At 38.0% G+C, this 16,584-nt stretch overlaps 1 protein-coding gene across 11 annotated transcripts in view; it reads left to right on the top strand.

Annotated features, from left to right (window-relative positions):
* ERC2 (ELKS/RAB6-interacting/CAST family member 2) overlaps positions 1–16,584 on the top strand; it is a 458,989-nt gene that overhangs the window by 308,095 nt on the left and 134,310 nt on the right. For all 11 annotated transcript variants that reach the window (XR_008462285.1, XR_008462284.1, XR_008462281.1 and 8 more), the window contains one exon: positions 9,250–9,397. Coding sequence is in view for 1 of the 11 variants with exons in the window: in XM_054162220.1 (XP_054018195.1) it covers positions 9,250–9,397 (148 nt within the window). In the remaining 10 variants the exon portion in view is untranslated. The remainder of the gene's footprint in view (positions 1–9,249; positions 9,398–16,584) is intronic.

Here is a 16,584-nt window from a genome sequence, read left to right as displayed (position 1 = left end):
TATTAAAAGATGAAAGAAAACCCCGCTCATCCATGAGCATAACCATCTAGTTTGTAACAAATGGCCATTAGGAATGCTGTCAGTTCAAAATTAAGACCAGAATACAACTAACAAAAAGTTTCCTTTTTAATATTCTGTCTCTGCATCTCAGTTTTATGTCATACAAGGTTACAGTAGTAACTTTTAGCAGTAACACTCTTCCAAGCTTAAGCTGGCATTTGGCATTTCAGAAACATCACCAATAACTACATTCAAGAGATCAAACCACTCATCCTGCAAAGTACTTTTATCTTTGTGGTCTATAAACAGAAAAAACAGTGTTGAAGGACAAGGAGGCTGACAATGACGGATCACCTGTAGTTTTGTTTTCCTGTTTAACTTAAGTGGACCCTGTGCAGCGCCATGTTCTGCTGTAACACAATCCCATGTGTTCCAATGTCATTGCTCTTGTTCTCTGTGTTCCCCATTTCTGCATAAAACAGACAGAGGTGTTTTAGCCAAGTGTTGGTTGCATTCCTATGAAGAATCATACAAAGCCAAATGAACAATAGGAATTAATGCTAGTAAAAAGCTGTGAAACCCAGAAACAATTACAATCTTCTAACTTCTTCAGCTGTGTTTTGCAGCACTATGAATGATTATTTTTCCCAGCATTTCTCACAAAATCTAAAATTTGATGTATTTTACTCCTCTGAGCAATGCTGCCTGTTTTTAATGAAATGATAATGCAGTAGTTAAGTGTGATCTATGAAACTGTGATGTAATTGCTTTCATAGATGAATATGACTTTTCTAAGGGGGTCTGCTTTACTTACCTTTCATTTCTAAGACATAAATCATTGAGACATCAGATGTGCAATGTCAGAGGGCTTGAAAAAGTTCAGAGATTTCAAGGGGCAGTTGAGTACCTACTTCTTACTTGAAAATTAGCCCCAAAAGATGGGCATTAAAGTCCCTTCTTTGCCTTTTAAAATTTCTCTCTGAACTTCTTCTTGAACCTTTATTCTGAACGGGTTTTACTGTTTGTTTAAAAAACAACTATATGCAATTCCAAACTGCTGTTCAGAAGGTAAAAGAGGAATACAGCAATACATTCACTGTTACTGAGGAATGTGAGGAGATGTGTGAGTATGGGAATAATGAAACATAGGGAAGAAGCGCCAGACTGTGGCTCCGGGGAGGTAAACTGGAGGAAGAGGGCAAATGGGTACAAAAGTTGCTTTTTCAAAAAACTCCTCTAATTATTCAGAATCAGGTTGTCTTTTTTTTTCTTCTTTCCATTTACTCTGAAATGTCACATTAAGGAAGTTTCTTCCTGTTTCTCCTTGATTCTAGCCTTATGCAAATATGCATCTAATACAGGTGTAACGTAGAGATTATTTCTTGACTCTTACACAGTGTAAGCTTCGATATTTCCTCCTTGCACCTGCTTCCAGCAGATTTATTGATCAAATGGTAAACTAAGGTTTGATATTCAGATAATATGAGGGAAAGTGCTTGGTGGGGTGGACTGAGGTGTGTGAGTGGAGAACCCTCTATCTTCTTGCCCCATAGTTAAGGGAGCAGAGCTGTATGCTTCTGGGTGTGTTTAGGCAGAGAAGCATCAGTAGTTCTGTGCTTGCTGTAAGGGCACCAGGCCAGTCTGAAATGCTATTTCATACTGGGTTTTCTTCTGAAAGTATTGTAAAAAGAATCTTTCTTTGGAAATGGTGCAAACTTGTTTATTTAGAAGTAAGTTTTGTAAAGCATATTTAGTCATGTAATTGGAGAGACAAATTTTCTGTCAACCTCAGGCATAGAAATTTAGGGTAATTGTCTAAAGTAAGTGATGACTGAATTTACATGTCTGTGTCACATAAATAGCTTAGGCATACAAATCTGTTGTTAAATTTAGATTTTGAATTTCATACTTGTGATCAGTATGTCTTGTTTTTAAAGGAAAAGCTTTAAAATACCAATAATATTCTGAAGTTTATTTTCTGAGATGCATGCACATCCATAATGGATTAACGGCATGTTTTAACAAACCATTTATTTGCTTTAGGAGTGACAGAGAGAAGCTGTTTCAAACAGAATCTCTCAACACTGTCTATCTCTAGTCACCTCCTACTGAACTTAAGGTTGAATACTGGGGGTCACGAGGGAAAGAAAACAGTGATTAAAGGGAAAAAGTTGATTGAGTTGGTTTGGAGGGGTTTTTGTTGGGTTGGGGGTTTTCTGGTTTGTTTTTGGTGGTGGTTTTTTTTACTCCTCAGTACAATTAGTATGTAAGATGCTGGCTGAGTGCTGTATATCATTAGTTCAAACATTTCTGACTTGATTTAAACTTCAACTCTAAGGTTTTAAGTTGCATTTCTGTATTTTGTGGAAAATGGCTTAAGTAGTAAAGGCAGTAAGAGTTTTGCTAGAAGATCTTGTTTCTATCACTCTTAATCTTGGAATTCTGTTAGATTACAGTTGGACCATTTCTAAGAACTCACCTCACCTCCCAAAGAGTTGTCATGAGTTCTTCTATTAAAGCTTAGAGTATTATTCTTAGACTAACAGAGGTGGGGAGTAAAGCAGGAGTGTTTACAGAGTTCACTTCTAAATTGACTGTGATAAGTGGCAATGCAATGTATTATGATTAGAGGTTTCTGGGAGACACTTTAAGAAGGTTAACTGCAAGGCAGCTCTCAAAAGAAAGCATTTATCTTAGTGGTCATCCTTCAGTGTTTTATACTACTGAGATTTTTTTTGTGGGTGGCTGGAACCATTTTTTGTGTTTTATTAGCTGTATCTTGAATACCTCCTACAAGCTGAATGACAGTTTAGGGTTATTAAATCCGTTCTTAGTACATTTTTTTATCCATAGTTAATCTTGACTAAATATATGCTAGTGGACAACCCTTTTTTTTCTCAGTTGTTGCCCATATTTGTTAAAGAAATTATTCCATTTGACATTTGTTTAGGCTGCAGTTTGATAAAATACTGTATACAATATACTTTTTCAGTTTGGCATTCAACAGAGTCTTTCATGAATTTATTTCTTCTTGCATTATCTTATCTTCCCTTCCAGTGTGCAAAGGCTTCCTTTTCATATTAAGTAATTTTTTTCACTCCAAGACAGATGCTTTCAGAAATACATACTCTCTCTCTGTATTGCTAGAGATCTGTAAGATTGCATTTTTCAGATGTTAGATTACATATATAATGGAGTTGCTTTGGTATCACCTGCTTTCTCTAATCCTAGCTATGGTATTTTTCTTTAATTCAAATCATTCTTTCACACTACTTCCATGAAAGTATTTAAATATTTAAATTATTTTATACTTTTTGTTTGTCTAAAAGCCATATCAGATTAACAGTTGGTACATCCTCCAAGGAAAGGCATTTCCTTATTTCAGTGTCACTGAAGAATGGTCTATGCAGTATAAAGTTGTTCTTATCTGTAATTGCTGTCATGGAAATTTTCACATAACATTGTGCCAGCCTTTCTTACTATAGATGTAGAAACTTAAATGTAAAAGGTCTTGTCTTGCAGTGATAGGAAGGCTAGCAACATGTGATGGAAGCAGATGAAACACGACATCAACTCCAAAGACTGCTGTCACAAATGAGACACAGAGTAAATCGGCTTTAAAATGTAGAATCATTGAATAATTGAGTTGCTGATAAGGTCATGTCTTGGGGCAAGATCAACTATATCCAGATAATTTTTAACAGACTTTTGCCTCAATTGTTCAAAAGGATGTCTGCTGGCAGTGACTGTCTTTCCCCAGCAATTTCTTCCAATACTCAAATGCTATTCATTCTTACCTGCCATTCTCATCAGACTTTGGCTATATAGGAGGGGGAGGAAAAAAAACGCAACTTTTTCTCCCACAATTTATGCACATTGCCTGTTGTTTTGTGTTATGGACGTGGAAAAAATGTTCTATTTCAATTTGACATAGTATTTGATATTCTTATCACATTGCCACTCATAGACTATTTATTCTAATTTTTGTCCTGTTTGTTTGGGGGTTTTTTGTCTCCACATTTTTCATGAGAAGCCGTTTCCAAGCTGGGTTCAGTATTTCAACTAATATCTTCCCAAGGTCACATGGATCAGAAGAACAACTTCTGCCTTACAATCTACTTCACAGCATATTTGCTGTATTCACAGGGGATCATTAATAAGATGTTCCTCCTTAGTTTTCTAGACAACAGTTTTGGTTTGGCAAGACATTTTTATTCCTACCTTCATGCCACTTGAAGATCCTTCCAGTCTCAAGTCTCATCGGAATGTAAGAATTAGGTTTTCTGGTCCATCATCCCTGTAGTTAATGAAAACATTAAACACATAAGGATACGGAGTAATTTTGGGTGGAATACCACTTGCCTAAATAAATGAATTCCTGGTTGTTAGGAAGGGAATGTTGCTGTTAGCTTTTGTTTTGTACTTTTGCATGAAGTGGCACGAAGTATATTAACATATTTGTGCAAGTTTCTTGGTGCTTCTCATTGGAATCATTAGTACCTGAAGCCCTGATCTCACAGCTGCAAATGTGTTCATCAAGACTGTCATATTCACTGTATTTGTTCTACAGATATTATCTTGAGGTAGTATACTGCTGTGGATTGGAATGCAGTCAGGCTTTACTAGGAGAGGAGAAGCTTAATTTAATGTGTTTTGTCTTTCCAGGGAAAAGTTCTCCCTCTTGTATTGGGAAACTGCATTATAGTGGAGGATATATAGGCTGGGAATCCTAGGAATCACTTTATGTATGTCAAGGAAAAATGTACAGAGTATTTAGTAGTGTGGAGCAAATGCTGTTAGATTTACCATCTATTTTATTAATCTAGAGTTTACCTAATTTTACTGGGTACAGTCAGAGTGATTTTTCTTGGTGTTAAGAGTGCTGCTCCATTATTTGTATAACGGATTAGTTTGCCAAAAAAACAGAGGAAAAACTAGTAAGAGCAAAAAGGATTACTCTTTATAAATATTACTGTTAGAGAATGTAATTTAATTCAGTGCTTTAATAAATAACTTTAAAATGTATTTTTATTACCATCATTTATTAAACAATAAGGAGACATTTTGGCTGCAAATAGTGATAACATCTTTATAGAACTGTATTTGGATAGTAATTTTTTTTTCCTGACACAGTAGATAATTAGGAATTATAAATTATTCTTACACTCTTAAGCATGTTAGCTAGAGAGTGTATCAGACTGTATGTTGTTCTTGGTGCCAGTTCAGGTCTTAATTTTCAAAAATTCTTGCCCAGAAATGCATGACGAGTTTCAGTTTCTATCAGCAAAACATAAGTGTGTTGCTCACTTGAGAGATTTAGATGAAGACCTTGCCGCCTGTTTACATCTTTGAATGGTTTACTTCATGTTTGTGAGAAAGTAATTATCGTCCTCTGCTGGCATCTTAACCTTCTTCCTAGTGGTCAGCTAATCTCATTTCAAATGTTTCCTGCAAAAATGGTGATAAGCACCAGAACAAGAGGACACAGTCTCAAGCTGCACCAGGGGAGCTTTAGGCTGGGTGTTAGAATTTCTTCACAGAAAGAGTGATTTGTCATTGGAATGGGCTGCCCAGGGAGGTGGTGGAGTCACCATCACTGGAGGTGTTTAGAAAGAGACTGGATGGGGTGCTTGGTGCCATGGTTTGGTTGATTAGATAGTGTTGGATAATAGGTTGGACTCAATGATCTTGAAGGTCTTTTCCAACCTGGTCTATCCTATCCTATCCTATCCTATCCTATCCTATCCTATCCTATCCTATCCTATCCTATCCTATCCTATCCTATCCTATCCTATCCTATCCTATCCTATCCTATCCTATCCTATCCTATCCTATCCTATCCTATCCTATCCTTTATCAGCATCACTGGGTACCTAACATAAATAAATAACTTCTATTCATCAGATTTGCTTCTTCCTTAGGAAACTTCAAGTACGTTGAAAGAGTATCACAGGAACTTTCACAAATGTAGGTAAACCAGTGTGTGATGTGTAAAAAATGAGATACGATGAAGTACAGGTGTGGATCTGTCCCCACAGGCTGCTTAAAATGACTCAGCAGGATGGGCAAGGTACTTTGTAAGCTCTGTCTCCCAGAGACCTAGTGGAGGAACTGTAAATCTGGTAGTGTGCTAGGCCATGCAGAAGTAAAGGAATCCACTTCAGTTTCCTTATATGCCCTGTCACGCCCTGTATCTTTATTTTGTACTCTAAAATACTAATTAAAGCTGTTGGGTCTCCCTGTCTTTCCCCTGCAGCTAATTGAAAGCAACCAACATGTGTCATTTATAGAATATACAGTCCTGCTCTGCTGAATTTGTTAACCCAGATGTCTGGTTAAATGCCACTGAATTATGTATTTGAGGTTATTACTGTTCAGATTATGCGTGATAATAGACAAAGATAATATGTCAACATACTCCAGGAGTATGTCTGTGCAGACAGATGCAAGCTTGCTCTACCCACACTCTGAGTAGGCTGTATGTGAGCCAGTTCCAGTCTGGAAGCCATCAGTATGTTGTGTGGCACTATGCCCAATCTAAACCAGTGTGTCTCTTAGATAAATGAGGCTTTACAGCTTCTGAACGAAGCTGACTCACGCTCAGGCAGCTTCAAGAGTATTGGCAGTAGGAGCTTGCATTCAGTTGGCCATCTATGTAGTAGGCTCCACATTGCTGTGGAAGGATTCTAGTAGAAATCCCTATCCCTGTATTGTTGTGCAGTAGTGTCTCAACATTCATATGTTTAAGACCTCCCAACTCCACTTATGTAAAAATACATTAAAAATAATTTTGGAGAGCCAGTTATAACTTTTGTGTATGCTATGGGTTTGATTGAAATCTTGAAGCATCTTGGGGGAGCTTTTATGGAGTCATATGACAGCAGCTATTTCACATATGAACCATTATTTCCTGAAAGTGTTTGGTATGAATTATTATTTCCTGGAATTAAGTGTTGGTTATGTATTTTCCCAAGACAGGAGAGGTGGTAATCTGAATGGAACTCTGTGATCCACAAGACAATAGATCAAAAAGAGCTTGTTAGCTTTTCCATGCAAAACCACTCTCATAACTTCTGGTTGGCTTTCATAATCCTTCAACACCATCACATGAGAAAAACCATGCTAAAGTCTGCAAAATCCAGAATGCAAATTAAAGATTGGAAAATGTTTCTTGATGCAAATCACAGGAACATTGTCAAAACTTCTGATCAGACTTCACAATTTTAATATAGTCTACTATCACAGAGATGTAGAGGAACTAACCTAATATTATTTAATTTTGTGGAAAAGCATTTTATGTAATAAAATAGGATTTTATGTAACAATGCAGTATACTGTTTCTTTGGCTTTGAAGTCACAGAATACCTGTTGCTGTCACTTAGTGTCAGGAAGTTTATAACCCCTGAACAAAACCCCCATCTTCTAGGATTAGGACATATTTCTAAACCAGAAAAACACAGATTTGTATGAAAAAATGTACAGTGGAGAAAAATGTAAAATTTCATTAGGTTTCTTTCTGTTTGAACCAGATGCTCGAAAGAGGCCATATTTAGGTTTCATATGTTGCATAAAGTTTCTGCTTTCTGCAAGATGAGAGGAATTTTTTCAATACAGTAGCAAATCAGCTTTCTCCTGTTACAGTGCCTTAAATATTTAAGGTTTTAATGAAAAGATTATTCAATTAATATTGTATTTGAGCATAACACATGAAAACATTGATGGTCTTTTACAAATTGCTACACAGCAAGCTTTATACATTCTTATGAAGTTTATAGAACACCGTGTAGCTATGCCTCATTTCAAGTTAGCATTATGAATATATGGCCCTCTGATATCTATGGCTTTATTATTTAATACCTTTTGTTTAGAATAATTAACAGCTTTCATTAAAATTAAGGCTATTCAAGCCTTATGGCATCCACTTTTAAACATAATTTTGTTGGGATTAGAATGAAGAGGACAGAATAATAAATGAGATTAAGTGTATGAATAAAATGCAACTGTTTATCTAAAATTGATCCATGTCTCATAACTTTGAGAGTAAAATAGATGGATTGTTTTTCTTTGACTCCATCAGAAATATTGTCCTATAAATATTTACATTAATACATTATGAACTTTAAAATAAAAGTGAAATAGCTTTCTTGACATTTTTGCAGGCAAGCCAAGGACTATAAGAATTCCAAACTTCTAGCTCACCTTCACTGTATGAAGTTCATGAGCCATATTCTTACATTTATTAGTAGTTGGAGCCCGGTGTTAATTTATGATTCATTTATCCATGTTTATTTTTTAATGATTGATCTTATATAGTTCTGGAAAAAGGCAGAGGCCATAACATATTTTGTCCTAAAAGCTATGAAATATTGTTTGCTGTTTCTTGGCTTATGAGTCATAATCTGTAGAAGATGAATATCTTTCTTGTATTTAGGAAAATAAGGGACATTTTATGGCTTTTCCAATGTGAGCATTTTGGAATGTAAGAACCATTAAAATACTGAAAAATCTTCCAATTCCATGGTGTAAAAATTGCCTTTGTCATATGTCCTCAGAAACTGTTTGTGGTGTGTCCAGTGCTAGCTTCTATGTAATTCTATATGCTTCTCTGAGCTATAAGTTTCTGTTTGCTTTCTGGAGATTGAAAGGTCAATATTAAAAAAGGAAAAGATTCCTCATGAACAATTAGATCAAGGAACTTCTTTTCCAGATGTTTGTTTGTTTGTTGTTGTTTTTTTTAACTTCTAGAATTATAGTTTTGTGGTGACACAATAGGTAATAATAAATCCTTAGAAATGTGAGGAAGATGTCCAAAGAGTTCTGTCTCTGGGACACCATATTAACAGGACTATACAAAAATATGTTTTATTTGCATTTCTATGCTTTTTATTCAGTTTATATGATTTGAGTATTTTACTACATATTTGTTTAAAATAGTCAATATTTGGGAAAATGAATTAAAAATAGTTAATACCAACAATTTTTTTTAAAAGCAAGGTATTTTATAGAAATATTGTTAGACATCATGTTGTGGTACAATGTGATAAATGCTTCTTGAAGTAGTTAATGAGAAATCTATAAAAGGAACTTTTTGGCTCATCAGTTTATTTCTTGATTTGATTCAACTTGGCAATGTTTGCTATTTAAAGAATATTCAGAAGATAGTTCTAGTGATTAAAAGAAATATGTAGTATGATACAGTAATAAATGTTTTAATGAGAACTTAACTTTTTTTTCTTATTATTTTATCAGGCAGGAAGCTTTGCTCGCTGCAATTAGTGAAAAAGATGCAAACATTGCCTTGCTTGAACTGTCTGCTTCAAAGAAAAAGAAGACTCAGGAGGAAGTAATGGCACTTAAACGAGAGAAGGACAGATTAGTACATCAGCTAAAACAGCAGGTGAGGAAACATTCCTTTTCATACTTTCATGGCAACAGAAAGTTGACATTCCTTTCATTTGTGCTGCTGTATTCTAATCTCATATTGAAAGTCTTCAAGGCAGGTCTGACATGTGACAGCAGTTAAGAAATGTAGGAGGTGTTCAACGTAAGTGTTTATTGCTTCTCAATGGTTGTTAAGTATTTAGCTGCACATTTGCTTGGCTTATGTTATATGCAGCCAATATATATAGCTTCCAATCTTCTTCCTTATGTGAGGCAGAGGACAGCAGATACTCTTCTGTTGACTTTTTCTAACCTTCTTCTGTTCTATTATTTGCTTACCTATTGTAAAATAATTGAGTTTTAAGAAGGTTTCTGGCTGTCTGAGAGGTTATCTGGAAACTGTGATTATCCTTAGAGTAATTGTTATTAATTTGAAAATTTATTTTGTCTTCAACACTAGGTCATTTGGGGTTTAATAAAACTCTATGCAATTACAAAGCCTAGAAATACATTTTTACCACAGGCAAATTTAATTTGTGTTCTGCTTTATTGAGGAAAATGATCATACTAGGCACAGTGCACATGTACCAGGCAGTACTTAAGTTTGGACAAGCTGAAGAAATGGGCCCAGGTGCACCTCATGAGGTTCAACATGGCCAAGTGCAAGGTCCTGCACTTGGGCTGGGACAATCCTCATTATCAATATAGGTTGGGGGAGGATGTGATAGAGAGCAGCCCTGTGGAAAAGGACCTGGGGCTACTGGTGGACAAAAAACTGGACATGAGTCAGCAATGTGCACTTGCAGCCCAAGATGCCCATCAATGGCATCCTTGGCTGCATGAAAAGAAGTGTGGTCAACAGATTGAGAGGGGTGATTTTGCCACTTTGCTCTGGTGAGACCTAACCTGGTATGTGAAGCTCTGGAGCCCTTAACACAAATAGGATATTGACCTGATGAAGTGGGTCCAGAGGAGGACCAAAAAAGTGATCAAAGGGCTGGAGCACTTTTCCTACAGACAGGCTGAGAGAGTTAGGATTATTCAGCATGGAGAAGAGAAGGCCTTATAAGTGTCCTTCCAGAAGGGGACTAGAGAAGGGTAGATTTAGATTGGACACTAGGAAAAAGCTCTTTGCTAGGAGCGTGCTGGAACATTGGAATAGGTTGCCTAGGGAGGTGGTGGAGGCCTCATCCCTGGACCTGTTCAAGGTCAGGCTTGATGGGATTCTGAGCAGCCTGCTAGAGTTGTGGATGTCCCTTTTTACTGCAGGAGGATTGGACTCAATGACCTCTAGAGGTCCCTTCCAACTCAGTGTATTTTATGATTTTATAATTCTCTGTGTAATCAAAATGTTTAAAACTTGTGCAGGGGATCCTCCCCCTGATTTTTAAAAGGTGATAGTCATAGCTGGAAGAGGTACTGTAGGCAAGGATCTTTGATAACCAAGATACTAGATACCTGTGCTGTATGCCATGTATCTTGTTAAATACCTTTACTCTTTCAGAATAAGTGAATAAGGCTGGATATTTTCATGTTTAGAGGTGTTGTGTCCTTTGTGTGACTTGATGATCCTTGGGGTCTCTTCCAACCTTAGTTACTGTGATACTGTGATACTTTACTGAAGTCCGTCATTGTTGCTTGCGGAGGAGGAGGCTACCATTGGCAAAATCACTCTGGTCTCTTTGGGCTATAGCAGTTATCACTCTGCTATCGGACAGCATGCTACTTTACAAATGATCATGCCATGCTGATAATGTTTAGGTCATACTGCATAGTCAATGTTATGATTCTTTATTCTGAATCCTGCATTGCATACTGTAGAACTCCATGTACTCAGTAACAGAAATTCAAGGAAAATTTTGCTGCTATGCTAAATTCCCAATAGCTCTGACCTCATGCATCCAGTCATTGTAGATTTCCCCCACAGGTCTATAAAACTAGGAAACAGCCCCTGAACATGAACCTGGCATCCACTTGTGATGCTGACTTTACTACAGACATTACAGCCAAGTACCTGTGTTCCAGCCATGATGCATTCGTATCTCATATCAGTCAGCTGGCCAGGAGACCTTTCACTCAAATTTTACATGCTAAATAGGCAGATGTGCTTCACGCTTTTTTAGTACTTCATCCCAGAGTGCTGCCTTGGAGCAGATGATGCTACTTCTCAAATTTTAGGGATTTTAAGACTTTTTGTTTTGGTTTGCTTTGGAAAGAGAAAGCAATTATTTCCTGTTGTAGGTATCTTCTTTTCCCACCACCTTTATCTTTCATTATTGAAGAGTAAATTAATCCATAGTTTTGCTGTGTTCCATGACACCTGTCACAGCTGTTTTTAAAATGTATACCAGAGACTCAGGCAATCTCAGTGGGTTTTTTGTTTGGTTTGTTGGTGGGGTGTTTTGGGTTTTGTTGTTGTTTCTGTTTGGTTGGTTGTTGTGGATTTTTTTGCTTTGTACTTTTTAAGTATTGCTGGAAAGTGTTCAAAACATTCATAACTGTCTTCAGACAGAGTGAAGGAATAGCAAATGGGGATTGCTAGTGAGGCATTGTTCTGGATAACTTCAGTTAGAATTGTAACCAAATACTTCAAATACCTCCATTATTTACAATGATAAAGATCTTCAGTAAAGCCATTTAACTAGATTAAATTGATGCCAAAATAATCTCCCTGTTATCTCAGACACCACAAAAAAAAGAAAGGAAAAAAAAAAAAAGAAACAGACACCAGGAACAGGAATGTGGTTTAACTGGGTCACCACTTTATTACACTTAACAATCATCTGATAATAGAGGTTGTAGAGATCATTGATGCTTCTTTAATCCCTTTGGGGAGAACCACTGTCAGCCCTCAAAGCTTTCATATGTGCATCCAACACAAAGGTTTGTCAGTGCTACTCTTCGTTGCTATGACTATGCTGGGCCAGGAGGAAGTGACAGTTTCCATGCTCTGTGGTATATGCACCCTATTCCTCAGTTTCTTTGAGAGACACCGTCTCCTAATCTATTTCTGATTCACTAGAACTTCAGAGAATGACCACTTACAGCGTTACATCTTTTCTTATGGCCTTATTTGTCCCATCACTGGTTTCCACAGCTATTACACTGCTGAAAGAAAATGTCAAATTTCCCCAGCCTAATATAATCATGAAAGGGGATGTATAATTAAAATATTAAAAATATATAAATATTGGAAGATGATTCACAAGATAATGCTAAACATTAGCTCCTCAGATCTGGTCCTGTGCTATACTATGGGAGGAATTTTGCAAGCCAAAATAACAATGATAGCAATGATAAAAATCTTCATTCTCTTCATGTATATTCACAATAGCAGATAGGTTTTTGATGCATCTACCTATCCCATCACGTAGGGAGCCTTCTGTTCATGGCTACAGGAAAATGATGACTCATCAAGACAGCAGGGAAAAGGATGAAAAATGCAGACCTTAAAGAATCCCAGGAGTTTCTAATTACATTTCTCTATTTCATGTTACTCATCACAAAAGTTCTCAGGTATTGGGAAACTTCAGCCCTCTGTGTTGCATCATGAAATATCTGATAGTTTGAATTGATTTTTCCTTTTGTTTGCAGTGTAGGAAGTTTCTTTCTCTCAGAAAAATCTCTGAGGCTCTGTTTCTGTGGCACTCTTTTTCAGTGGCATCCTACCTAGACTTTGTCATGTAGATGATAAACGGAAATTCTGTATTTCTAGCAATTGCAAATCATTCTGTACTATGGATCATTGCAATGGATAATACCTAAAAAAGCGCAGCATTGTACTCTAAGCCTAGGATGCTGGTTTGCAGATTTCTGACTGTATACACGGAATGTCCAGGCATATGCTCTCTGAGGCATAAGAAAGGTAATCACTGTCTTCCTCTGTAAAATCGTGTTCATGAAAGTGAACTTCCCAGAGTCAGATTTTTTTCCTTCATACAACAAATGTGAATGCTCCCCCTTAATATTTCTGTGACTGGGAGAGGGGCAATTACTGTTCTTTCAGCTGACTCTGACAAGACCACTGAGGGTTTCTGTGTAAGGAAAGGAGTTACAGGGTTTTAACTGGTATACTATGTAATATTTATAGGTGCTTATCTAGCTGGAACATCAAAATATTTGCAAATTCATCAATTGCTATTCAGAATGCTGTACAAGCACTGTGGTGGCTCCCACCATGTGAGATCATTGTAGGCATCAAAAGCCTGCTTCATATTTAAAGAGACAGAACACAGTATGTAGCAGATATCTTAAAGGTTCAGGAGGTCAATTCTATTAAACTCAGTGGAGTAACTCAAAGTATGGAGGTTGCTCACAGAATTTTATTGTTACTGGATTAAGGCCAGAAAAACAGATTTTATCGCTGTTCTGTAATGTATCACAGATTTGCACTCAGATTGAGTTGCCTAAATGCAAACGTAGCTACTTTTACCACAGACTTGCACTGTGAAAACCTTCTCTAATCACTCTGGTAGACTCCTGATGCGTCCTGCTGTATTTTGTATTTCAGCTGTATTGGCTCCCCATAAGCTTCCTTAGGGTTGCTTCAGAAGAATATTAGCATTGTGCCATAGGCAATGAGCATAAAAGATTCAGTGAAACGAAGCAAAATACCAAGAGCTTTTCAATATCTAGGAGTAACAGCCTATTATCTAAACAGGCACTTTTCAGGTAAAAAACCAAATCCAGTGTACTGCCTGCTTAGGCATACCTTAGTGCATTCATGCCATAAGCCTGATGTTATTTTGTGTCTCATATTTTTGATGTGGTTTGTCCTACAACAGTGAAGTCAGTTATTGCTCAGTTTGAAGGCAAAACATTTGCTTCCCAAATGCACCCCTTCCCTATCCCCCAACCTCAAAAACACCTACAAACTTTGCTTTTTAATTATTCAACATTTTTTGTTGTAAAATCTCAGTGTTTTCCACATCAACAATTGTGCTGATTTCCATCATTCAACTGTGTCCACGGACTGACATAGGCCATCCCAGTAGTACTCTAAACTACAGTAGCATTAAGCTAGAAATAGAATGTGTTCAAAAAGGAAAGTTTTTAAAAGTTTCAAATGCAAATTTCAGGTTCTTTTTCTCTTCTTAAACAGTTCATTACTTAATTAATGCTCCTAGCACCAAATGCACAGTACACAGTATCACTAAGGTTGGAAGAGACCTTGAGGATCATCAAGTCCAACCTGTCACCACAGACCTCATGACTAGACCATGGCACCAAGTGCCATGTCCAATCTCCTCTTGAAGACCTCCAGGGATGGTGACTCCACCACCTCCCTGGGCAGCCCATTCCAATGACGACTCCACCACCTCCCTGGGCAGCCCATTCCAATGACAAACAACTCTCTCAGTGAAAAACTTTCTTCTCACCTCGAGTCTAAACCTCCCCTGGCACAGCTTGAGACTGTGTCCCCTTGTTCTGGTGCTGGTTGCCTGGGAGAAGAGACCAACCCCCACCTGGCTACAACCACCTTTCAGGTAGTTGTAGAGGGCAATGAGGTCACCCCTGAGCCTCCTCTTCTCCAGGCTAAACAATCCCAGCTCCCTCAGCCTCTCCTCACAGGGCTGTGCTCAAGGCCTCTCCCCAGCCTTGTTGCCCTTTTCTGGACACATCAAGTGTCTCGATGTCCTTCTTAAACTGAGGGGCCCAGAACTGGACACAGGACTCAAGGTGTGGCCTAACCAGTGCGGAGTACAGGGGCACAATGACTTCCCTGCTCCTGCTGGCCACACCATTCCTAACGCAGGCCAGGATGCCATTGGCCTTCTTGGCCACCTGGGCACACTGCTGGCTCATATTTAGGCAGCTGTCGATCAGCACCCCCAGGTCCCTCTCTGTTTGGCAGCTCTCCAGCCACTCTGACCCCAGCCTGTAGCTCTGTATGGGGTTGTTGTGGCCAAAGTGCAGCACCCGGCACTTGGACTTGTTAAATGCCATACCATTGGACTCCGCCCATCTGTCCAGTCGGTCGAGGTCCCTCTGCAGAGCCCTTCCACTCTCTAACTGACCAACATCTGCTCCTGACTTGGTGTCATCTGCAAATTTGCTGATGACTGACTCAACCCCCTCATCCAGATCATCAATGAAGATGTTAAAGAGGATGGGGCCCAGTACTGATCCCTGGGGGATGCCACTGGTGACTGGCCACCAGCTGGATGTGGCACCATTCACCATCACTTTCTGGGCTCAGCCCTCCAGCCAGTTCCTAACCCAGCACAGAGTGTTGTGGTCCAAGCCATGAGCTGACAGCTTAGGCAGCAGTTTGCTGTGGGGGACAGTGTCAAAGGCCTTGCTGAAGTCCAGGTAGACCACATCCACAGGCCTCCCCACACCCACCAGATGGATCACCTGATCATAGAAGGAGATCAGGTTGGAGAGGCAGGACCTGCCCTTCCTAAATCCATGTTGGCTGGACCTGAGCTGAGTTGAATGCTTTTATCTGTTTTTTCTATTCAACTATTTCTGGCCTTTGAGAATGTCAAATAGATTGTAAGATACCAAGACATTGATTTTTAACTAATTTGTTGCATTTCTTCATGCTGAAAAAGAAATCAGGAGAATGAGAACATATGTCATTTAAGTAAACTACCTAAGTATTACTTTCCTCTCAAGTGCTGTCTGTCTTTTACAGATTTTTCAGATTATATTCTGATAACCTAGGAAAATTGTTTGTATCACGGTGCATCCACTTGTAAAATTAGTAGCAGTAACACTGACCTCTGTATTGCAAACACCGTCCATAAGAAATAAGCATATTTAATAGTAATGGCTTAAACGCAATTTAGCAGCTGCAATCTGTCAGTTAAATATCGTGTAATGATTTAAATAAATAGGAAGCATAGTAATGCACTCCCAGAAAAACAGAACCACTGGAATTGTTTTCATTCATACACCAAATATTGTATTTTCAGAGCTGTAGATCTTTGTAGTAGGCTTAAAAAATACCCTATGAGAAATACAGTATTAAGCAAAATCATCATGAGGTCTTGGCTGAGTGGTTACATAATATTTATAATTACCCTGGCCAAGATTCTTTTTGAGAATTCCGAGACAGCTATTTTTAGAGAAATCTGTATAGTGATGCAATCCTTCATGAAATAATTGAAGTCCATTTTTAGAATGTCTCAAGTGATTTTGGTAAGAACAGAAGACACTGCTATGTTAGTGATTAATTGTGGACTTGGATACTGCGAG

The sequence above is a fragment of the Dryobates pubescens genome, chromosome 1, assembly GCF_014839835.1.
Source record: "Dryobates pubescens isolate bDryPub1 chromosome 1, bDryPub1.pri, whole genome shotgun sequence".
In the NCBI taxonomy this organism is placed as follows: Eukaryota; Metazoa; Chordata; class Aves; order Piciformes; family Picidae; genus Dryobates; species Dryobates pubescens.
The sequence above is the reverse complement of the archived record's forward strand: the minus strand, read 5'-3'. Positions and strand labels throughout refer to the sequence as shown.